The 23,558-nt window shown below is 48.8% G+C and overlaps 3 protein-coding genes across 6 annotated transcripts in view; 2 read left to right on the top strand and 1 right to left on the bottom strand.

The window, feature by feature from the left end:
- Window positions 1-403: 403 nt before the first annotated feature.
- LIPH (lipase H) lies at window positions 404-12,819 on the top strand (the record flags this gene model as incomplete). The annotated part of the gene is made up of 10 exons (XM_079315304.1): window positions 404-455; window positions 4,460-4,827; window positions 5,484-5,592; window positions 5,673-5,774; window positions 6,736-6,825; window positions 7,918-8,085; window positions 8,883-8,978; window positions 9,887-9,998; window positions 10,950-11,123; window positions 12,681-12,819. The coding sequence occupies 10 exons, from the start codon at window positions 404-406 to the stop codon at window positions 12,751-12,753; spliced, it is 1,344 nt and encodes a 447-aa protein (XP_079171430.1). The 3' UTR covers window positions 12,754-12,819.
- A 303-nt stretch (window positions 12,820-13,122) lies between these two features.
- TMEM41A (transmembrane protein 41A) lies at window positions 13,123-16,165 on the top strand. 2 transcript variants are annotated; one of them, XM_079315096.1, is made up of 5 exons: window positions 13,123-13,331; window positions 13,405-13,558; window positions 14,325-14,486; window positions 15,001-15,139; window positions 15,696-16,165. In XM_079315096.1, the coding sequence occupies exons 1-5, from the start codon at window positions 13,234-13,236 to the stop codon at window positions 15,890-15,892; spliced, it is 750 nt and encodes a 249-aa protein (XP_079171222.1). In that variant the 5' UTR covers window positions 13,123-13,233; the 3' UTR covers window positions 15,893-16,165. The 2 variants fall into 2 exon arrangements, with proteins under 2 accessions (XP_079171222.1, XP_079171221.1); XM_079315095.1 differs by having other exon boundaries at window positions 15,664-16,165.
- An 871-nt stretch (window positions 16,166-17,036) lies between these two features.
- The window catches only part of MAP3K13 (mitogen-activated protein kinase kinase kinase 13), a 71,198-nt gene continuing 64,676 nt past the window's right edge, over window positions 17,037-23,558 (bottom strand). For all 3 annotated transcript variants that reach the window (XM_079315093.1, XM_079315092.1, XM_079315094.1), the window contains 3 exons: window positions 21,381-21,678; window positions 20,632-20,729; window positions 17,037-20,543 (listed from right to left, as the gene is read on the bottom strand). In XM_079315093.1, coding sequence (XP_079171219.1) covers window positions 20,507-20,543; window positions 20,632-20,729; window positions 21,381-21,678 — 433 coding nt within the window. In that variant the 3' untranslated portion in view covers window positions 17,037-20,506. The remainder of the gene's footprint in view (window positions 20,544-20,631; window positions 20,730-21,380; window positions 21,679-23,558) is intronic.

The raw sequence follows: 23,558 nt of genomic DNA, 5'->3' as shown, positions 1-23,558 counted from the left end.
CACCCACATGCTTCTCAGGCTTGCAGTGACATCTACAATCTTCCTGACATTCTTTGCAAAAGACAAATAGACAGGCAATAATTTCCCTAGTTTCCACACGTGTTGAAATTGCCGCTTACAGGGTGATACCAACTATTTGTGTCTTTGATTAGTCATCTCCCAAGGCAAACTATATTTAAATTAAGGAAACCTGCTGGAATAGAAGGTGCCCCACCTTCTTAGGAAGAAGCTTCATTTGACTGGTCTTCATTTCTTGGCTGGTAACTTCCTCCTTTCACCACACCTACTGTTACTGGCAGAAAAAAAAGCAAGCAAACTGCTGTCAGAGCCAGCAGACACATGCCAGAGAAATTGTGGGATCCTTCAAATCTCTTACCCGTAGAAGTTCCATGTGGAAGTCCATATGCTGAGGCTGTGTGTTGTGTTCATCTACCTTTTGTATGGGGTGAAAACAGGTAAGAACTCAACCATTTGTCTTGAATGTTTTTTGCCAAATATAACACATTTTCTTTGCTTTACAGCAACATGAATGTACCTGCTCTCTGCATTTACAGTTACTGCACAGGGTTTCTCACTAGCATTATTTATTTTGGCAAAGCAAATTATACTGGTTACATGAATGTAGTCAATTCTAAGGGTTCCAAATGGAAAACCAGAACTATTTTTTATTATCTTTTCCTCCCTTTGCAAACATTTCTCTTATGTAAGTACTATCCATCGACACTGAAAATGTCATTCAAAATCTTCAGAGGATAATGATTTCTTCTCAGGGGTGTAATGTATGATAGAGGCAAAGGATGAATTACCATTTATGAACAATAAGCTCCATTTGATAGCCTCACAGCCCTACAAGAACAAACCTGTGTAACAATAAACAAATGTACTGCCTTGTGTTAGCATACACATGGGAGCAAAGCAAGTTACAGCTCTCTGCTTTGTAGGGAAAACAAACAGGGTTAAAAAAACCAGCGTTCTTATAAATACTAACTTGTGTCTCATCAGGTCCTCTGGAGTAATCTCAGGGTCTCCTTTTGCTTGGTTTGTTTAATACTCTGTAGGAAATGCAGTCAGAGAAGTGGGAAAAGAGAATGGTGTGAAAAGGCACCTATGGAATGCAGTGAGTTACTGAGGACCAGTTTAGAAGTGGAGAGTACACCCTCTGTGTGGAAAAGTGATGGAAATCTGCATCACTGATGCTCTTGAGATTCATGGTGTGGTAGTGAAGTGTGCTTAAAGGGGGAAAGATGTTGTTGATGGCTAAGACCAGTGTGATGACATACACTGTACAAAGCCCAGACAAGGTGGCAGGGGCTGGAGGGCCAGAGGTCCTGCAGACAGAGAAGCAGCAACACACTCACCTGAGCTCCATGCAGGTGCTCACTGGGTGAGCAGCTCTGTGTCCCAAGGACCACAGCTGGGACAGCCACACATCTGGCCAAGTGACCACTGACCCACTTAGGTAATCTGCTGGAACTTCCCTTTGAAAGAGGACAGGCTGGTAAAAACCTCAGCTGCTACTTTCTTCATGTAGACAGCTCGGTACCATAGCCCCAAAAAGGCACCATGGCAAACCCTGCCTGTCCATAGGATCAACAGCAAAGGAAAAGCCTCCAAACACCATCTCCTGGAAAGGAATGAGAGACACCAGGGGAATGCAGGCCTTAAGAGCACTGACTGCAGCCAGTATCAGGAGTCTGCCTGGGACTGTTCCACTCCCTGAAACACTCCCACCTGGGAGTATTTAACATATATACACACATATATATATTGTATGTATGTGAAACTTCAGAACCAAGTTAGTCTGAAGATGCCTCCACTGCTGCAGTAGCACTTTGGAGGCTGATCTCAGGCTCAAGACCAAACATCTCCAGCTCCCTGGCAGGTACATGGATTTAGCACATCTTTATGCTCCCTGCTACAGGTTCTGGGAGATCAGAGCATCTTTCCCAGCAAACCAGTGTTTACCTCCTCTTTTACATATCAGAAAACAGAGCAGAAGGAGAATTAGGACTGCAGAGGCAGTCTAGCAAGCTAAGGTAGGGCTGGAAATGAGTTACTGGGATGTTGGGTTAATGGCCATGTTCATTCCCCTTCACTGGAGGGGAGTGAGCTGTTGGACATGGGTTAAGTATAGTGCCAGGGGATAAGTTTCTACCTCATTTATTTGCTTGCAGAGTAAATCTCAGTAAGCCACTTGCCCCAGTCATCCTGGAGTTTCAGAGACACTTTCAGCCATTTGGGTAGGAGTCACAGTGCTTAGCAGAAGGAAGAGCAAAGCCAGAATAACTGGCCATCCTCATGTGTCAGTTTTTGAACACATGGTATATGAGGTTGGGATTGGCACCAGCTTGCCAGAAGAGAAGTTGGCAGTTTTTCTCCTTATTAGCACTGATTTGATTTTGTTAATCAAAACAGAACCAATCCAACAGACCTGGTGCAGATATAACAAGGTTCTTTATACAGTCCCTGTGTTAGGTATCAGCAAATGCTGACCAGCTCTTTGGAAGTACTTCTGCACCAGAAGGTTTGGGTTGTTCTGATGATAAACATAGTGCTCCTCTGGGCAAGCCTCAGCACAGTGCAGGAGATACAGAAACAAATTAAGCAATCAGTGCAATCTTGCACCATATAGAAGTAATTCTTGCCTGGCATTTCTGCCTGTATTGCTGCAGCTTCAGTGGCAGTAAAAATAATTAACAACACTATATAGTGCTATTATACAATAACTAAAACAATGCCTTGTTATTAGTAAAACATATAGTTGTATTTTTTTATGCTGCAGTAGCACCTAGAGGACAGTCACTGATTCTCATTGTGTAAGCTGGTGTGTATGAGCAAAATATGTTAATTTTTCTCTGCTAGTTACTTTGGGATCTCCACAAGACCAGCATCACAGAACTCTTGCTGCTGTTTCCCTGGAGCATCTTGGCACTGTAAGAATGAGATGAGAGCAGGCTGATCAGGAGGCAGCTACCCAGGTGACCTTTCCTCTTGGGAGCAGGGCCCAGAGTCACACTGCTCCTGGGAGCTGTGAGTGAAGCATTGCAGAGGCAGAACACCCTCCATTCAAAGGCTCCTGATTTCACTGGGCCTGGCTGAGGGCTCATTTCCCACCACTCCTCTCACACCATTCATATGTTGCCATAGGCTTTATATAGGAAGAACTCCATGGATTTCAGATGTCAAAATTTATTTCTGAATTTATGGTGGCAATTCAAAATATTCAGTTGGATTTAACTGCAACATCCTTTTAGCCTATTAACTTTTATTTCTGGAGCTCCTGGGGCTTCTACAAAGTAATTAGCAGAACTGTGGCAACTGAGTAGATTGTTTTATGTGCTAGGCATATAGCATTTCTATCACTCTTATGCTCCTGATTTCCTGAGGAGGAGAAAAGGGAAAGTTGCTCATAGAAACTGTGAGAGTTTCATCATTCAGAAATTAAAATGCATAGAGCATTGGAGATTTGCTAGAGCATAATTAACTTACAGCTGCAGGTTTTCTAAACCCTGCTACCTACTGCACAGTACTTTAAGCAACAAAAATCAGGAAGATTCCTCTAGGAACTGTAGCCTGAACAATTACTGCAGCCTTGGACATATGTGTGAGAGAAACACTCTCTCCACAAGGTTCTTCAATAAGATTACAAGGATTTGAGGGAAAGGACTGTGAGCCAGGAAAAGGCTACTAAACCTGGGAGGGCCTTCATAAGCAGTGTCTGTTTGAAGACAGTTATTCCATTCCCTGCCAGTGCCCTGTTGGAGATTGCATTGGGCTCTGAAGACTCAGCTGGTGCTCTGCTGGAAAAGCAAAGAACAGAGACAGGCTTTCCAATGGCAGAGGCCATCCCATTGAGCAGTATTTACATCAAATTCAGTTACACTTCAGCTGTGTATAAAGCACAATTACCATCTCACAGACTCAGGGGTGCCCCATTTTGCTGTCTGGAATTCCAGGCTGCATCTGTACACACAAATGAAGCACTGAGCTGACCCTCATCACGGTAATACTCTCTGCAGCTTGGCAGGCTGGAGGTACAACCCAACCCTCAGGTCACCTGTTTAGCTGAGAACCTGTCCAGAACATGTGAGTGTGTTCACAAATACAGCAACCATCTCACCTGTTGGTCTCTAATACCTTCCTCACACCAGTGAGCCTTTTGGACAGAGTCCCTGCCAACTCCCAGCTGCCACAGGAAGCAGGGCTGTGGTGTTTCAGGGAATGCTGCTCCAAAAAGGTGTGATTGCTCTCTTTGTTCCAGCACACCAAGAAAACCTAAGTTCCAAGGTACCTTCAGTCATAAGCATGATAGAGAGGAGAGGGAAAGAGAAGACAGGAGCAGCCCCTGTGCTCAGTCAATGCACAACACACTTTCCTGCCCTGTGCATGGCTGGCAGGTACAATAAGCTAAAGAAAACCCCTTAGTACCAAACTCCAATTGCCACTCTGCTCCTTTCAGATCCTCAGGAGACATGTCCTGCATTTACAGCCCTTGGCTTCTGGAATGCTTTGATAGGGACAGAGCTGAAAGTGAAGCTGCTGCTCTACACACAGCAGAACCCAACCTGTGCTGAGGAGCTCCACTCAACAGCCTCAGAGTACCTGGATGTGACCAAGAAAACAACTTTCATCATCCACGGGTACAGGTTCACAGGCTCTGCCCCTGTCTGGATCCCTGACCTGGTGCATCTCCTACTTTCTGTAGAGGACATGAATGTCATCGTTGTGGACTGGAACCAGGGGGCAACAACTCTCAACTACAGCTCTGCTTCCAGGAAGTGCAAAAGAGTTGCTGAGATTCTGAAGAAACTTATAGATGAAATGTTGGTAAGTTGGAGGCTCACGCTACAATACAGTCATTAAGGCACAGTATGTAAAGGGCACAAGGAAGTGCTTAAACCAGCAGGATGTCTGGGAATAGAAACTCCTAAAAAAGGAATACATTAATTTTTGGAAGTGCATGTATAGTGCAGTGCCAAATCCTACCCTTGGACTTAATGCAATGGTATTTTGGTGCAATATTCAGTTTACACTCTACATCTCTACATTTCTGGGTATAAAACTCTCCAGACGTGTTCCCATATATAGAAACTCTACTTCCACTTTCTGTACATCCAAAGGCAGTTTAAGGGTATCAGCTGTAGTTCACAGCTCCTTTAAGGTGTTGCACAGGCAATGATGATGCTGGATCCTTAGGACCATAATTTCTGCTAATGCCCACATGTGGGCAACTAGAATTTTCCTCCTGGGGCCCATCAGTGGTTCCTGTCCACACTTGTAGTCATTGTCCCAGGAAAATACAACCATTGCCTGAACTGTTCTCTCATCACAGCTCTCTGAGGTATAGGCCTCATAAGGGAATGCTGGCTGCTCTGTGGGACTGTCAAAGGGGAAATATCTACATTGAGTGGAACACTCTGGGAGATCTTCCTATTATTTTTTTTTTCTGAACACACATGACCATGAGTAATCTTAAATCTCAGATTGATGGAGCATCCCTTGACTCCATGCACATGATAGGAGTGAGCCTGGGAGCACACATCTCTGGCTTTGTGGGACAGATGTTTGATGGCAATCTGGGAAGAATCACAGGTAAGCCTTCCTGCAGCAGTCTCCCTGGCTCCAGGAAGGGCAGCCCGGAGGGATGGCACAGCCGTGGCTTTGTGCTGCAGGCCTGGACCCCGCGGGGCCCTGGTACCGGGGGACGGCGCCGAGCGAGAGGCTGGACCCCACGGACGCGCAGTTTGTGGATGTCATTCACTCCGACACCAACAGTACGTGGCACTGCAGCCCTGCCTTGCACGGAGCCCAGAGACTGCCTGGGAGCAGTCTGCCTGGGGAGGGGGCAGCTGGGCAGCAGGGCTGGATCCTGGTCCTTTGGCCCAGGAGCACAGCAGACTGCCTCACTGAGCCTCTGGGGCTCTGTGCTGCCCACGCTGTCCCCAGCACTCCCGCAGGTTTATATGCTGGTTTATTTGCATTTCAAAACATGCTGCTGACACAGCAGTTATAACCTGACCCAGTTACAAGGACTTAGGAAGCAGTGGAGGAGGTCCTGCAGCACAGTCCTGCCACAGCAGGACACACCAACATCCCACCAAGGGGTGAGGCTGCATCTGAGCACACAGCATTTCCAGAGTTGGTCCCACAGCTCAACGCCTTGCACAGCAGATCAGTTATCCCCACCCCGTGGTTCCCTGCATGATGCTTCCAGTCTCCATTCCACCTCCTAAGAGGTAAACCTTTCTCTAGGGCAAATCTGGACTCTCCCTCAGCCCTGCCCTTTTCCAGACCCACCAGCCAGGCCAGCAGTGTGATGCCAAGGCCCCCATGCTGCTACCATGGCCACCCTACCCCTACCACTCGGCTTTCCCACCTAATTGCTGCCTCTCTTCTCCCAGCCCTTCCAGCAAGTCAGATTTCAGCAGCACAGCAACAGCCAGGTTTCACATTCCTTTTACTCTCCTGCACACAAGTGACACAAACCCCCACATTTTGTACTTTTGTATGCACAGACTTATTTTAGGTACTTGATACCATTGTTAAAATGATCCAGCTGGGTCATAACTGCTTGGCCTGCTGCTAAACAGACGGATGACATTAGTATTCCTGTACAAGCAGGCATCTGAGAGCTAAACAATTACTATTTTTTTCCAGTTAGGTTGTGATATTTCCTTCCTGTGCATTTTACAATTTAATATTCCCTCCCTCAGCCCTGGTATTCCCTTTTGTTAGGACTGGGTTACGGAGAAGCTCTGGGCCACATCGACTTCTATCCCAACGGTGGGACCGACCAACCAGGCTGTCCACTGACAATATTTTCTGGTAATTAAATCCTGCCCTGAATTGCACAAAACCTGACAAAATGTTCCCAGTCAGAAAAAGAGGAGAAAGACAGAGAATCATCATCACATGAAATCCATATTCTGGGAAACCCATGGCAGCAACTTCTTCTCAGCACTGGCCTGACAGGGGTTTAGCTGGTGTGCACCAGGCAGAGATGAGAGTCAGGGTAACCTCTGTGTGCTTCTGTCACAGTGCAAATGGGTCTAATCCTCTGTGCAAGAAGTCATCAGGTAGATGTGTGCCTTTGTTTTGTGACTGTCCAGAAAATCTGTGAGATTTTTTTGTTTCTAATTACTTGTAACACACAAAAGCCCAAGAACTAGCAATGGCAAGGACCTGTTCAGAAAACAGGTTTGAGATGAGTGTGGAGCAGGCAGTTATGCCAAAGCAGAGGCACCTTCCTTGGCAGTGACAGACGGTACAGTCTGGAAGGGACAGCCCTAGTCTTGAACAAAAGAAAGCTTTTTTCCTTTCAGCCTGGCAGTAGAACTAGTTTGATGAAAGCTGGGTGAAGAAGATACCTTACAGAAGGAAATGCAGTACTGTGAACTCAACCTTTATCAGGCCCAAGAGAATTGAAACAGCAGAGCAGCCTGAGCCAAAAATCTCTGGGAAATGAGGCTACACTCATTTTGCTGCTCATGCTGTTGCATGAGCAACATTTTATTAGTTATGTCTTTCTAAAGCATTTTTTACATCAGAATGGAAGGTCATGTGCAAAGCTAAAAGCAATGTCCAGCTGTCAGGCCTGAGCTCAGAGAGGAGAAGAGAACACCAGAGACAGAACTTGATCCATAGTTGGATCCTCTGGAACTTCAGCAACTATACAAACGTTTTTCAAACCAAAAAGACAAGAAGAAAAGCAAAGCAGACACAGGCAGAGCTGAGTGCACTCAGAGGGAGAGGCTTCTGGCCTCTTACTGCTCTGCCACAGACCAGTGCTCGCCAGTGCAATTTGTTGGGTTCAGACTGGCCACTGACTGTCCACTGGTGTGTCCTGTGGGCATTAATCCTGTTTCCCTGAGGCATGAAGATTGCTAATGAAATATTTCTCCCCTGTACATGATTAAGGATTGCAGTATTTTAAATGTGACCACCAGAGGTCTGTTTTCCTGTTCCTGTCCTCCCTGGCACAGAGCTGCAATATCACCACATACCCGTGCAACTCGTACAGGAATTTCAGGAATGGCAAATGCACCAGCTGTGAACCCTTCTGGCCCATGCCATGCCCCATCCTAGGTAAGGATCCAGGGAATGTCAATCCATCCTGAATACTGAGCTGCCTGGCCTCACTGTAACTTGGAGGGTGATGTTTTACAGGAGGAATAACATAACATGGTGCTTTGCAAAAGCACCAAAGTTATTTCCACGGAGGTCTTTGAGGTCTCTCAGGCCTGCTCCTTGTGATATCACATCATGCAGTGATCTAGAACAGAAATCCACAGGTAAAGAATGCAGAACTAGAAAAGCCAAAACAAGACTTGGGATCTTTATACTAAAGTCAGAGAAACAGTGAATTTAAAGTCCCTCATTTGCAGAGTTTGAGGGACAGGGGCCTGTTCTTGCTAAAATAAGATTTAAAGGTAAATTCCCAGCACCACAATCCCCTCTGTGCTCTAAAAAGAATGGCAAATGGGTGAACAAAGTGAATTCTGGATTTGTCTGCCCCAGCCTGGGTGTGACAGCCCAACCTCAGGCTGGCAGCTCTGAAATGTTGGTGCTAAAACACCTGACACTTCAGGAAGGAACTGGCAAAGCCAAGGGGATGATTTTCATTCTGCACTGCAAAATGAAATCCTTCTTGACCATGGATAGCAGATGTAGAAAAAGATCAGCTTGAAAAAAGTGCTCAACAGTAACAGTAACCATGCACATTCAGTCCTAAGCCTTTAGAGTACAGGAGGATGTGTGTCACAGTGCTACTTGGCAGCTGGCACACAATGCACTATTTCTTAAATATTTGCTTCTTTTCAGCTATTTAATGGCTCATCTACCTGTGCAGTAACTCGGTTTCATTTTCAAACTGTCACCTGCAGGTTATTATGCCCATGAGTGGAAAAGCTATTTAACACAACAGAGCCATCCAGTGACAAGTATGTTTTTTGACACAGCGGACAAAGAGCCATTTTGCAGTAAGTGACTGAGATTTCTGAGATTATTTTTCTTGTGCATTGCCTCTGTCAGCAGCAGCCAAGCAGAGGTGGTTGTTTGCTGGTGATGTTATAGCCAGCATTTAAGAAACTCCAGTGGCTGCTGGATGGAATTGTGTCCATCTGTGGTTTGTCATGACTTTCCTTATCTGCCTGTCCAGTGCTGGGAAAGCCAACTTGCTTCCAGTTCTAGGAAATTGGTTGAGAACTTTCAAATTAAGCATAAAAGTTCCCAGATCATGTTTCAAAGTAACCATTCCTTTGTGAAAGTAAGAGGTGTGTGGGAATGGCAAGAGAGAAACACAGGCTGTACAGGTGCAAAAGCTGCTTTGGGGGAAAGTGAGAGGCACACGGAGAGGAAGAGAATCACTGGAAAAAAATGTTTCACTAAGCTGAAAGGTTTCATCTCATCCCTGTGATTACCAACATACCAGGGCATGGGCTGGAATTATGGCCTGAGCTCCAGTGCTGGTCAGCCAGTGACTTCAGACTCACAGATCAAAGAACAGACAATTCTGCTCCATGAGAGAGATGACAAATAACAGATACAAAAAACAGGAATGGAGGGGTTCAGAGGGGGACAGAACAAAGAAAAGACAATCTGGAAGAGAAGGGGGAAGGCAGGCAGTAAAAGGCAGTGTGCTGGGAACCATACAGAGAGGCCATCCTGCTTGGATATAAACCTTGCTGCAGTGCTCTCCTTACACCTCCTAGTGTTTCTGGTTGAAATCTCTGCAAAGGGAGATGGAGAGCAGGGAGGAGAGAGGGATTTTCAAGATAAACTGCAGGGGTTGTGTCCATCCTCTGCCCACAGCTTTGCTCCCAGACAGTGCACAGCCTGGACAGCAGTGAGCCCACAGGGTCTAACCCCACTCACTCTCTCCCCTCAGTCTATCACTACTTGGTGGATATTATCACATGGAACAAAGACACCAGGAGAGGCACCTTCAGCATCATGCTAGCTGATGAAGATGGGAGGAAAGCAGAATCAATAGCTAATCCGTAAGTCTTACTGGTCTGAGCATTTCTAAGTGTTAGTGCATCCCTTGGTACAACTGCATCTGGGGGAGGTGACACATCCTCCCCCAGTTTCTCTGCTGATACTTGCTAGTGCACATGACTATGGGATTTCCTGGCCCTGTGGAATGTCCCCAGCCTCTCCCAGCACACAGCCCTGACAGCCCAGCCTTTTGGTTTGGGCACTTCCCTGTCATCTGAAGGACTGGACAATCTTAGCCAGCAGCACAGCTGCCCATGGCTTCTGTAAAGCAGAAGGAAAAACATCTCCCCCTCTTTCCTTCCTCTTTCAGGGAGTGTTCTGTTCTAGTTTCCAGTGCCCAAGACAGCTGGGGATTAACCTGGGCCTGGATATGTCACATCCAAAATCAATTCATTTCACTCAGAGAAACAAATTAATGGTGTTTATGTGACATGCAAATTCCTGATTGATCTTAGCTACACTTCAGCCAAACAAACCTGCACAACTGGTTTTCCCAGGTTTCTCTAGGTGCATATTCCCTCAGACATATCTGGTATCTGCTTGCACTGCAGCAATCAGCATCACTCCCACAACAAGGCCAGTGCAGATTTCATGCATATCTCAAGGTGACTCAGTGTTCAGGCCTGCACAGACAGCAGGGTACAAATATCACTTGGGTCTAGTCTACTTGGGATCAAAGCAGAATCACAGTGAAAATTCTGGCTGGGGGACCAAATGGCATCCAATCTCTGTGTCCCCACTTCCACCTCAAAAACTAAGGGCAGGAGTGGCTGAGCAGGTTGACACCTGGACACCTGAATCCATACCCTGAATCCATACCCATTTCCTGTAAATCAGCAGCTCAGGCCTCCTCCTGCCCCAGCCCTGTTTCTAATATTACAGTGACTACATGAAACCCAGTGCTATTCCCTTGGTGACTGTCTGACACTCTCTTTTGTCTGCTTTACCTTTAGAGAGGCTGCCACCTTCCAGCAGTACAAACAAATCACTTTGCTCATTGGGTTTAACCAGGATCTTGAAAATGTGGAAAGAATTTCCTTGACGTTTTCTACAGGATCAGTCATTGGCCCAAAATTCAAACTCAGGATTCTCCAAATGAGGTTCCGCTCACTGACAAACCCAGAAAGGTGAGCAGATGTTTACAAACAAACCATTTCTCTTGGTGCAGAATGGACTGAAGTAAAGGAATTTCCCAGATTCCTGGCCTGGCTGAGTACGTGCAGAAGAATCAGATTTATTTTACATTTAGTAACTCTCATAGACATATCTTGGGAATAAACTCCTCTTTAATGGAATCCCACAGCCGAATACTCACTTGAACACAAAGGCTGTCTTATTGCACTAGGAACATGTCACATGTGATGTGACCCTGACATGGCCTGGCACCTTAACCTTTGGTCAAGAAAATGACCTTTGAGAAGCTGCCCAGGCCTGAATTCCAGGATGAAGGGAAATGTGGCTCTCTGGGAAGAACAGATGTTCAGCCCCAAACACACATTTTATATCCCAGTCAATTTGTATGGCTAGTGAAGCAGGGAGATTAATTTACCTCTGGAATTCCAGCAAGTGGGAGCTGCTGGCTGCTTTGGCCCAAAGCCTTGACTGGTACCCACAACATCAGGAGGTACCTCCAAGACATTGCTGATGAAATTTCCATAATCTCATTAACCTCTGTCTGCTCTGCTCTCCTACCCTTAAGCTTCCCAGCTCTGGAGGTTGGGAGCTCTGTCTGAGCTCAGCAAGCACAGAATCTCTTATGCTGACCTTATGTGCAAGGACACTGTGGACACCACAGCATGTTTTAAGTCTGGGTTAAAAAATAAGGCTGTAAGATCACAGGGTCAGGAAGGTGAAGCAAAAAGACATACAGAAATGCAGAGCATATTTCTTTGCATTTCATGAGGTCTGCTACCCTTATCCTAGCCTTGGAACAAGGAAAAGATTGTGTACATCTACTAAACAAAGTCCTGCAGCTCTCCCTTGCTGCCAGTCCCTGGCTCCTGCCCCACACCTCCACAGTCACTTCCAGTCCCAGGTACACATTTAGTTTTTTAAAAAGCAGACAAAATGCCCAATATTTAATCAGAGGACGTTGTCTCTCTCCGAGGAGGGGCTGCCACAGGTCATAAGCACAGTTCAGGACTTTCAACACATCAACTGATCAGTCATTGCCCCAAAGAGGGATGTCCTGCCCTCTCCCCTTCCCTGTTGCTCAACCCACTTCACAGGACTAATGCTCATATTTCCCCAGTGAAAGCCCAAGTATTCCCTCAGGATTTTTTTAACTGAACTAGCTCCAGACCAGATCTGTGTTTGAACCCAGGTCAGAGCAGTGGCAGAATTTCTCATCCAGGAGCAGAGAAGAGGCAGGAACAGGCAGGTGAGCTGGAAGGGCCACCTTGTTCAGTGGACACAGGTGTGGATGGGCTTAAAGGGAACCACAGACTCTGCAGGCAGTGCCTGTTTGTTTGCTGGATTTTACCTTCCTTTTTTCTACAAGCAAAAGAAAACATAGAACAGAATAGCAAAATGCTCAAGGTATCCCTGGCTTAAACCAACCTCACTTCAGGTGGACTTGGAGCCAGTTCTCTTGAGATGACGACTTATTTTATGTAGGCCTCCAGCAGATGGGGAGATGAATTAAAAAGCGCCGGTTTTTCACTTTTGGCCGTGTTTCCACACAGACCCCAGCTGTGCCGATATGACCTGGTCCTGACGGAGAACACCCAGAACACCTTCAAGCCCATCCCGTGCTGAGCAGGAGCCGAGTGCCGAGGAGGCTGTGCCCGGACGGGACAGAGACATTTCCCCGAGTGCGGGGACTCATCTGCAGGGCCCCGGGCGCCTTCTGTGGGGACGGAGCAGCGGGACCCGCTCTCCACGCACAGTGTATGAACGGGCTGGGGAGTGACAATAAAACCATGGCGGCACATGGCTTTAAAGCGTGGCTTTCAAAGCGGGGGGCAAAAACAAAGGTTTTGAACAGGGGTTTAAAGTGTGTCCACGGCTGAGCCAGCTTGGAGCCCTCACAAGCACCACGGCCTCAAACACCCCACAGCACACACGGCGCCACTGCCGCCATCACCGCCCTCACGGCGCCCCGCCCCTTGGCCGCCCCGCCCCGCGCCTGCGCACCGGCTCGGGGCGCTGAGGGCGGCAGCGCCGGGCCGGGCCGGGAGCGGCCGGTTCGCTCCGCTCGGGTCGGTCCGGCGGCGGTAGCGGCGGCCCCGAGCCGGAATGTGGCGGCGCCCGGCTGGGCTCCTGCTGGTCTTCGCGGCCGCTACGGCCGCGCTGTGGCTGCTGTCGGTGCGGCTGAGCGCGGGGCAGACGCGCAGGTGGGTGCGGGGGCCGGCGCTGCCCGCGCGTCCCTCCCTTCCCCCGGCGCTGCCCGTGTCTCTCCCCTCGCAGGGCGCTGCGGTTCCCGGCGGACCTGGAGGAGCTGCGGGATCTGGCCGAGGCGCTGCGGGACTACGAGCGGCAGCACCGGGGCGCGGCGCTGGCCCTGTTCTGCGGCGCCTACCTGTACAAGCAGAGTTTCGCCATCCCCGGCTCCAGCCTCCTGGTACGGGGAGGGCCGGGCGGGAGAGGGGCCGCGACTCACGGCTCGGGCAGCAGGAGCCACAGGGACCCGACTGGGCTCGCACTGGGCAATAGTAACCCTTAGTACCGGGACGGGACGGGGCTGAGCTGCAGGAGAGCAGCTCTGCTGGGAAGGATCGGGGAGTGTTGGTGCATAATGCGCCCTGAGCGCCAGGAAGGTCAGTGCTATCCTGGAATGCACCGGGAAGAGCATTGTCAGCAGCTCAGGGAGTGATCCTGCCCCTCTGCTCAGCCCTGGACACAGGAGTCCAGGTCTGGACTCCTCAGGAAAAGAGAGACGAGGAGGAGAGGGTTCAGCGGAGGCCACAAAGAGCTGCAGCTGGAGCATCACTGATGAGGAGAGACTGGGAGCTGGGCCTCCCAGTCGGGAAAATACAGAGAGGGGATCTCATTAATGCATGTAAGTATCTCCAAGGGGTGTCAGAGGATGGTGCCAGACTCTGTTCAGTGGTGCCCAGAAACAGGATAAGGGCAACACAAGAAGTTTCACCTCATTATGGGAAAGAACTTCCCATGGAGGGCAGCAAAGCACTGTGAACCAAGGAAGGCAGAATCTCCTTCTCTGGAGACATCCCAAACCCACCTGTTCCTGTGTCACCTGCTCTGGGTGACCCTGCCTTGGCAGGGTGTTTGGACTGGGCAATCTCCAGAGGTACTTTCCAACCCTAACAATTCTGTGGTTGTGTGAGACACTGTACCCCAGGCCTCACTCCATGTTGTCCCCACAGAATGTCCTGGCTGGAGCACTCTTTGGGCCATGGAAGGGGTTGGTGCTGTGCTCGGTGCTCACGTCTGTGGGAGCCACCCTCTGCTACCTGCTCTCTGCAGCTTTTGGCAAGCAGCTCATTGTCCACTTCTTCCCTGAGAAGGTGGCTCTGCTGCAAGGGAAGGTAAGAACTGGCAGGTGCTCACACCCACTATGGCCTTGGGCCAGGCTGCTCTTGGGGTGACAGTGAAAACCAGCATGTGCAGGGGATGCAGCAGGCTTGCTGAGGGCACAGTGTAGGAGCAGGCTGCTCTCTTGGAGCAAACCTTGTTGGGAAAGGGTCTGCTAGGAGAATCCTGGATCCTAAGGAAAAGCAGATATGAAATAAAGGAGTGTTTGGGCAGCCCCTGTGCTCCAAAACTGCCTCCATCCATCCCTTGCTGTGTTGTACGCTGGAGGTGGTTCTGCTCTTGACTTCTGGTCTTTTGTTCAGGTGAGATCCCATTTCCACCCCTTCTTTGAAGAGGGCTGGCTCACCATTAGGGTCCCATACACATATAATATTGCTCCTTTCCCTCAGTTCTGAACTGCTGTTAGACTTTAGCATGTTAGAAGAAAAATTCACTCCAATGTTGTGGCCATTTGAATGTTACTGCTGTTTGAGGAGCAGGAATGATGTGGAACTTTTCTTTTGGCAGGTAGAAGAGAACAGGAGCTGCTTATTTTTCTTCTTGTTGTTCCTGAGGCTGTTCCCCATGACACCAAACTGGTTTCTGAACCTCTCGGCTCCCATTTTAAACATTCCCATCTCCCAATTCTTTCTCTCCGTCCTCATTGGTAAGGCCTGGGGACACAGCCTGAGGGGACAGTGTGACACTGCTGCTCTTGGTATTACTGAGCCAGGCAGGGCAGAGCTGGGACTCTGACCCTTGGTCTGTTTCCTCTCTGCTGCCCTTGAGCATTCTGTAAACACGTGTCCCCAGTGCTGCAAATTTTGCTTTACACCTGCTTCTTTCTGGTACAAGCACAGACCCCTGTGTCTGTGTAATGGCTGTAAATTAAAACACTGGGTTCCACCTCAGCGTGAGGAAGAATTTTCCATGGAGGGTGGCAGAGCACTGGAACAGCTGCCCAGGGAGGGCAGGGAGTCTCCTCTGGAAACAATCCAAATTCCCCTGAACACATTCTTGTGTCACCTGCTCTGAGTAGCCCTGCCTTAGGCAAGGGGGGTTGGACTGGATGATCTCCAGAGGTCCTTCCAACCCTAACAATTCTCTGATTTCTGTGTCTAGCCTTGGGCATATTTGAGCTAATTTTCCCTAGGGGTTACTAACAGTTTTTTTCTGCTCTGATTCCTTCAGGCCTTACACCATATAATTTCATCTGTGTGCAGACAGGATCCATTCTGTCTCAAATCACCTCTCTGGATGCCATCTTCTCCTGGGACACACTGCTCAAGCTGCTGGCCATGGCTGTGGCAGCACTGATTCCAGGGACCCTCATCAAGAGATACAGCAAGAAACACCTGAAGCTGGATGGGGACAAGCAAGCTCAGACACTCAATGGCAGAAAGAGCTTGTGATGGCTTAGGTGCCCCAGTTTTGGGGTAAAAGCTGCAGGACTCTGTTCCCAGGGGTTATATTCTGCATGCTCTGTGTGACCAAGAACAGTGGCAATTTTTAATAGTCCTTCTCATCTCAGAGGAGGTGTCCGTTCTTATTTTAATGAATGTTTATCTGTGCATGTACCTGCACGGAGAGAGGGTACAGGGGCTTTGTGAACACTCAGTTAATGTGCCTGTTTCATTTAAATCAGTCTCCTGTGTGCCTGAGGCTGTGAAGAATAAAAGGAGGAGTATTGGCATCCTGTGAGGAAGGCAAACCAGCAGCCAGCTGTGGATCAGTGGCCAAGCACAACCCTGTGGGCAGTAGGCAGGCCCTGCTCCCTCCAACTCCAAACACATTTAACATTTTTGGCCTAAAATGATGAGCTATGTGCTCCTGTGCTCCAGTGCAGCTGTACAAGCACCAAGTTGAGAAAATAATGGTATTTCAGGGTGCAGCTGTAGAAGATTCTTCTTTGATTCCCATGTTAAACCAGCACCCCCTGCAGCAAAATGCTCAGGATTTGAGCTGCCTGAATCAGTCATGTCAGAAGATTTGAGATTGCTTCTCTGGTCTGCCCGTGGCTGCTACTCCACTTAAAGACTAAAGGGGAAAAGAATGGGAATGGATGTGCCTGACTGACAGAGATTTGTCCTTGAAAAACACCTTGACACCCAGACAATTGCTCCTGTGTAACTAGGAGGATTCCAAATAAAGAGATGGGCTCTGTCCCAGTTGTGGAGAACATAGGATCCCAGAATGGTTTGGGTTGGAAGGGATTCTAAAGCCCATCCTGTTTCACCTCCTGTGGGCAAGGACACATTCCACTCTCCCAAGTTACTCCAAGTCCTGTCCAGGCTGGCCTTGGACACTTCCAGGGATCCAGGGGCAGCCACAGCTTCTCTGAACAATTATGTGCCAGGGCCTTACCCCTTACCCCCTCCTCCCCTTGGGATGATACTCTGCTCTTGGGGTTTTGGTATTTGCTGTCCATGAGGAGATCCACTTGGAGGATAAAGTCACTTTCCTGGTATGGAAGGGGGCAGAGGGGAGACCCCAGGGCAAGGCTTCATGACATCATTCAAATTCCATGAGAACCCATTCCCAGATCACCAGACCAGCCTGCAGCATTGAAGTACACTGGCTTTTTATTCCATGCATTGTTTGCTTTGATAGTCATTCTTGTTTCCATCACTGTACACTGGTCAATACAAAAAAAAAAAATCAAGTTTGTCTCAGGAATCCACAGAGCAGGGAGGAGGGGATGAACACTACTGGACAGGGCCAAGATGAAATGGGTACTTAACACGACAGTGGGGAGGGCAACATTCAGCTCTGGGAGAAAATCTAGGCTAGTGTTCAGGAGCTGTCAGCAGCCACTAGAACTGGATCAGGGTACTTGGGATGCTGGAAGGGGAACCCACAGTTTACTCTGGCCCTGGAATGCAGTGTTACTACAGAGAGTAAGCAGGTTCACCAACACCTCTCAACCCCAGACCCTGCCAGGACAGGAAGTGCCAGGAACTGTAGTAGAGGTGCCCATACAGTGATGTGGGGCCTGTCTGTGCAATCCCAGGGAGGTGTCACCAAGGAAAATCCTACAGAACCCCCCCAGAACTGACAGCAGTCACCCCGGGACTGTGGGGGTTGAGCCAGCTCTGCCTACACACAGCGAGGCCATGGGAGGTGTGTGCAGGGGAGGCTGGGGTGACACCTCCAGGGGCGGGACAAGGGGCTGCCCCAGTGGCATTCCCAGAGGGATGCAGCGTCAGGGGCAGCGGGTGGGAGCAGCGGCACTGGACTGGAACAGTGCAATCACCCGGGGATGTAAGAATAGAGCTAAATGTGCAGCCTGGAGGGGGCAGCTCTGCTTGCCCTGGCTGCAGAACAGGCCAGTATGTCCCCAGGTAAGGATGGGAAGGGATCAGCACACACCCAAGACAGCTGGCCCAGAAGGGTCTCAAAATCCCAAACACCAAAGTTCCACAAGCCCAGTGGAGCTTCATCCCATGGTGGAGCCTATGCAGAGACCACAGGTACCCAAACCCCTCTAGAATCTGTTTGTCAGGAACTGGATCACTACAGGCTGGAGGCCCTGGGGCAGTGACAGGCCTGAGCTGCAGGCAGCTCTGCTTTGGGGCTGTTTGTAGGACTGCCCAAGGATACCAGTGCTACCCATGGGTCTCCAAGAGCCTGCCAGGTCTGAGCAGTCTCCCCAGGGGCACAGGACTTGGCATCCTCTGCTGGGGACACCCGATGGCAGTTCTCCACCTCTCTTTACACCACAGTGTGTTGTGTGCACTCCACTGCCAAATTCCCACACCTTGACCTCCAGCCCCCTCAGTAACCATCAGCACCAAACCCCCTCTCACACCACAACAGCAAAGCCATCTCTGGCTCTGCCAGCTCCTCCTGCTGCTGGCTGAGAGACAACAATGGGGAGGAGAAACAAACGGTGGGAAGAGAGAGGGAAGGAGTCAGGAAAGAGCTTCACTCCTCACAGGGTTCTGCCTCTGCCCAGAGTACGGTGAGCAGGTCACTCCCTCTCCAAGAGCCTGTTTGGTCCTGCCTGGGTCATCCACTACATGGACCCACTGCCCAGGACAACTGCCCTCTCCCTGATGTCCTTTTGGATGCTCTGGCCAGGGAATCTTGTCACAGTTACTTTATGATCAGTTCAAAAGCCCCTCACTCCCTGACCACCTTTCCCTTCCCACATTCCCACCAGTTCAGCGGCTGCCACCATCAGCAACATGAGCAAACTGCAGCTCTGCCCACAAGGAACCTGAGTGCAGCCATCCACCCCTCTCTGTTCTCTGCCCTGGAGTAACAGCATCCTGGAAATCACCAGAGGCAGCAACTCCTGACAGCCACTGAGCCCAGCTCTGCTCCCACCCCTCTGGCGAGCAGGGAGAAGGTAACATCACACACAGAGATTACAATTGTGCTAGCGGTGAAGCCAACCTTCTGATCTACAGAAATTATAATAAATAATAAAATAACGTCATAACTTAAGATCTGTCTGTAGTCCAGCTACAAAAATTTAAAAATATGGGATAATTTAACTCATACAATACTGCTCTCTGTATAAGTAAGACATTTTCCTTCACTTTGCCATGAGGCTATAAATTACCACAGTTAAGTTCAAACCAATATTTTAACATAAAATGTAAACAAACAAAGCAACAGAAGTACCTGTCCATGGTCCATTCCTGCCGTTCACCTCTGGCTGGCCATGCCAGCCAGCACACTGGGAAGGGCAGAGGGAGAGCTCTTGCAGGGGGACATCAACTAAGGAAGGGGGGGGAACGTGCTCTATCATTTTGTTCTCTTTCAATATTGTTTTAGAAGAGTAGTGTTTGAAGGGAAGGCACTATGAGTTCTATCAGAAAACAAATTTTTCTCATCTGCTAATGCCTCGGCCTGTCACATACCAGTACTATCCTCACTTGCACCTGCAGAGTTTCAGCTTGGAGGAGAAACAGAGGCCTCAGGGACACCCGAGACACAGCCATGACAAGATTTCCTGCACAAGGCCTGCCATGAAGGGCAGGCAGCTGCTAATGCTCCCAAGAATGTACAGTGAATAAGGAGGCAGAGCAGGGCTGATGCTCTTGGCCAGGCCAGTGATTCCCAGTCTTCCCCCTCAACACACAGCCCTCTGCTGGTTCTCAATGCTGCTGTAGGTGAGAGGCTGCTTCTCCCAGTCCAATCCAGGCATCTCCAGTGTCCTCCCCAGAAGTGCTCGGGCTCTGCGGAATGTGCTTTCCACGCTTTGCAAGTCCTTGCTTGGCCAACACTGAGCTGATTGATTTCTCTGACTGACTGAAATAGACAGGAGGTAAGAGGAGGAAGAAAACTGGGAAATGGCACACTGCATCTGAGGGAGGTTTCCCTGCTCAGCTGGAGGTTGACACTCCCAGAGTGAAGCAAGGACGGTGGTAAGAAGTGCTCTGATACCAATTTTCAAGAGGACGAGGTTAGATACATTTGCAGGATCTCACAACAAATGCTGATTAAAAAAAGAAACTAAAAATCCTTAAAATAAAACCCATCATTACATTCCTGGGGATGTATCGACTCAGAAGACCCTGGATGTTAGCACCTCAGTACCAGTTTTCTCCAGGAACATGTCCACCTTCTGATTAAAAATGACCCAGCTGGTTATACTGAAAACACTTTGTTCACAGGTGACCCTACAAGTCAGGTCTTTTTCTGCTTTTCCTCATTTGATAAGACTGAGTGGTTTAGTTTTCTTGATCTGTTCTCCAATCTTCAGGGCCACGAGGCCTGGTCCCCTGTGCAAGCAGCAAGAGAATCCCCCGTGTCTGTACACAAAGCTGTCCAGGCAGGACTCCCAGGATGTTTCTCCATAGTGTGCTTGCTTTCTGAACTATTTTTTTTTTTTTGCAACAAGTCTGTGTATCTATAAATACAATCCACTCTTTACAGTAAAAAGTGTTAAAATGTCAAAAAAATAAATATCCATGTTACAGTAACTAGATTATTCAATAAAATACATCCCTGCCATTCTTGATTGAAATGCTCAAAGAGAATTAATTTCATTTGGACATTTTCCAGAGATTCGGGTTATTGCAAATCACTCCTGGGGTGGGAAGGAGAAGCATCTTCTCTTCCTGTAAAGTGTGATGAAGGGGAATGAAGTGGAATCTCAGGGAAATCAAAATGCCAGTACCAGGAAGCTTTGGGGGAGATCTGTATTACCAAGTAGCAGAGCTGCAGGGCTTATTGGTCCTGACCGTGGCATCAGAACACTCCCCTTCAGAAGAGTCACAGTCTGATTCTCCAAACTGTGGTGGGTTCTGCAAGACAAAAGGAAAGGGGGAGATTAGAGCACCATTCCTGTACTGCACATCACCCACACATCCCAGTCTGTCACTGCAGCCAGGCAAAGGTCACCACCTGCAGAGGAGGAGAGTGGCACACATGGGAGAGGGCACAGCACGCAACTGCCCCACCAAAGGTCACTTGTCTCCCCTAAGAGAGGGGACAGCACAGAAATACCTGGTCAGAGCACTCCCAAACAGGGTTATGAGATCATGCAGCAAGCTCTGCCCTACCCCTCACAAACACTTGAAAGGGAGAGGAAGGATGAAAGTCATCCCGGCTTTGTCAGCAAGGCTGCCAAAGGATATGTCTGAGGCAGTTTATACCCACTCCATTTCATTATGTATTTTTATCCCACTTAATGCAACTGCAAATCTGATGGCCTCCCAAGATCACACTCATCTTGACCAGCACATTATGTTCAGGTCTGTTTGTGCTGCTTTCCCTCACCCACTCTTCTGCCAAGCAGGAGGAAGACTGGGTATTGCAGCAGTTGCTTTGCCATAGTACACCTACCACAGCATTTTCTAGGCAGTGTTCCAACTTTGTGGCCCTTGCATTCCTTTCCATAGCATTTATGTAGTTTTTTTCCACTGAGTGAAAGGACGAGGGGATAACCAACTCACCTCACAGCTGTGTTCATCTGCACAAAGTTTGCCCAGAGACATCTGAGTCTTGACCCTCCGCACAGCGCACTCTTTGTCCGAAAGCCCGTCCGACTGCGTGGAGATTTCAATGGGGATCTCTGGAGTCTGGGACAACATGTCCTCCAGCTTCTCAGCCAGCTCATCCTCCAGCTTGGTGGCCAGTTCATCTGGGCTGTTCGAGTGGTCGCTTGTGTTCCCCTCCTCTCCATCCGACACAGAAAAGTTCTCAGAGCTGAAGGTCGAGTAGGACTGGCAGCTACTGATGCAGCGGTGGGGTCTGCAAATAGGGAGGGAAGTTCAGTGTTCACCTTGGATGACAGTCACAGGGAACTTCCTGGGTGCTGTGTTCACTGCCCTGCTACACCAGGCCTTGTGGAGTGCCTTCCACATCCTGGAACTACAAAATTCTACCTCTTCTGAATTATTTCATTCAAGACCTACATCTTTAAATTCATCTGTTCTTGTTTGGTCCTGTCTGATATGTCCATATTAGCTGATCTGCCCTGGATCATATTTTTCTTTGACAGCACATTTCCCTAAAGGCAGGCAAGGCTGTACTGTGGAGTTCTGTTCAATACTTTTATGGATTACATGGATGAGGGTATTGAGTCTTTCATCATTAAATTTGCAGATGACACCAAGCTGTGAGCCTGAGTCAATCTGTTGGAAGGTAGGAGAGCTCTGCAGAGACCTGGAATGGCTGGATGAATGGACAGAGTCCAGTGGGATGAAGCTTGATAAGTGCAAGTGCTGAGTCCTGCATTTTGGCCACAATAACCCCTGCAATGCTACAGGCTGGGGACGGTGTGGCTGGATAGTGCCCAGGCAGAAAAAGGCCTGGGAGTACTGATGGACAGCACCTGGACATGAGCCAGCAGTGTGCCCTGGTGACTAACAAGGCCAATGGCCCCTGGTTTAGGCCAGGAATAGTGTGGCCAGCAGGAGCAGGGAGGTCATTCTTCCCCTGTACTCAGCACTGGTGAGGCCACACCTTGAGTGCTGTGTCCAGTTCTGGCCCCTCAATTTAGGGAGGACGTTGAGACAATAAAGTGCATCCAGAGGAGGCAACGAGGCTGGTGAGGAGCTTGGGATACAAACCCTGTGAGGAAGGACTGAGGGAGCTGGGGTTGTTCAGCCTGGAGAAAAGGAGACTCAGAGGTGCCCTTATCACTCTCTACAATTCCCTGAAAGGAGGCTTTGGTCAGGTGGGGGTTGGTCTCTTTCTCCAAACAGCAACTGACAGAACAAGAGGATACAGCCTTAAGCTGCACCAAGGGAAATTCAGGTTGGATATTAGGAAAAAGTTTTTTACTGAAAGAGTGATCAAGTACTGGAATTGTCTGCCTGGGGAGGTGGTGAAGTCACCATTCCTGGATGTGTTCAGAAAGAGATTGGATGTGGCACTCAGTGCCCTGGTTTAGGTGAGGTGTTAGGGCATGATCTTAAAGGTCTCTTCCAACCTAGTGATTCTGTGAGTTCAAGCTAACTCACCTGGGAAGACCTGCATGACCTGGCAGCCATCCTGAAAGCCAGGCAGGATTAAGGACCATCCACTCAAGAAATAAGCTCACAGTTACTTGACCATGGAAATGGCCTTGTGCCAGGATTCAATGCCCCTTATACCAGGGGGAAACACATCAGTTAAGGGAATATGCCAGGAGACCCACAACTGGGCATCACATGGAACAGGCAATTTGTCCTCCTAATCTTCCCAATAAGTAAACCACAGAGGAAACAACATCACACAGGAACTATATGAGTCACATAACACAGCCCAGCATTCTGCCTTCAACCCTAGGCAGGAAGGAATAATCTGGGAGAAGGATGAGAACAGGGTATGCAGACAGGGCCTGCTTTTTCCTGGCATCTCTTCCTGGCTTGTACCATTCAGCAAGTGGAAGCTCAAATCCAGATGACAATGCTAACAGTCACTGATGGATCCATACTCCAGAAATCCTGCACTTACAGATCTTCATGGTCTGATTTACACAGCACACCTTTACAATGAGCTCCACATCTGAAAATGTTCTGGATGGAAAAAGCACTTCCTTTTGTTCATTTTTTAAGCCCCATTTGCTTCACTGGCTGCCCCTAACATGAATGTGAAGAACCATTCCTTGTCTATTTTCTCCACATAAATTACAATTTCATGCACCT

The sequence above is a fragment of the Erithacus rubecula genome (genome assembly GCF_903797595.1).
Source record: "Erithacus rubecula genome assembly, chromosome: 11".
Taxonomy (NCBI): Eukaryota; Metazoa; Chordata; class Aves; order Passeriformes; family Muscicapidae; genus Erithacus; species Erithacus rubecula.
Note: the sequence above shows the minus strand (reverse complement) of the source record. Positions and strands in the feature narration are given on the sequence as shown.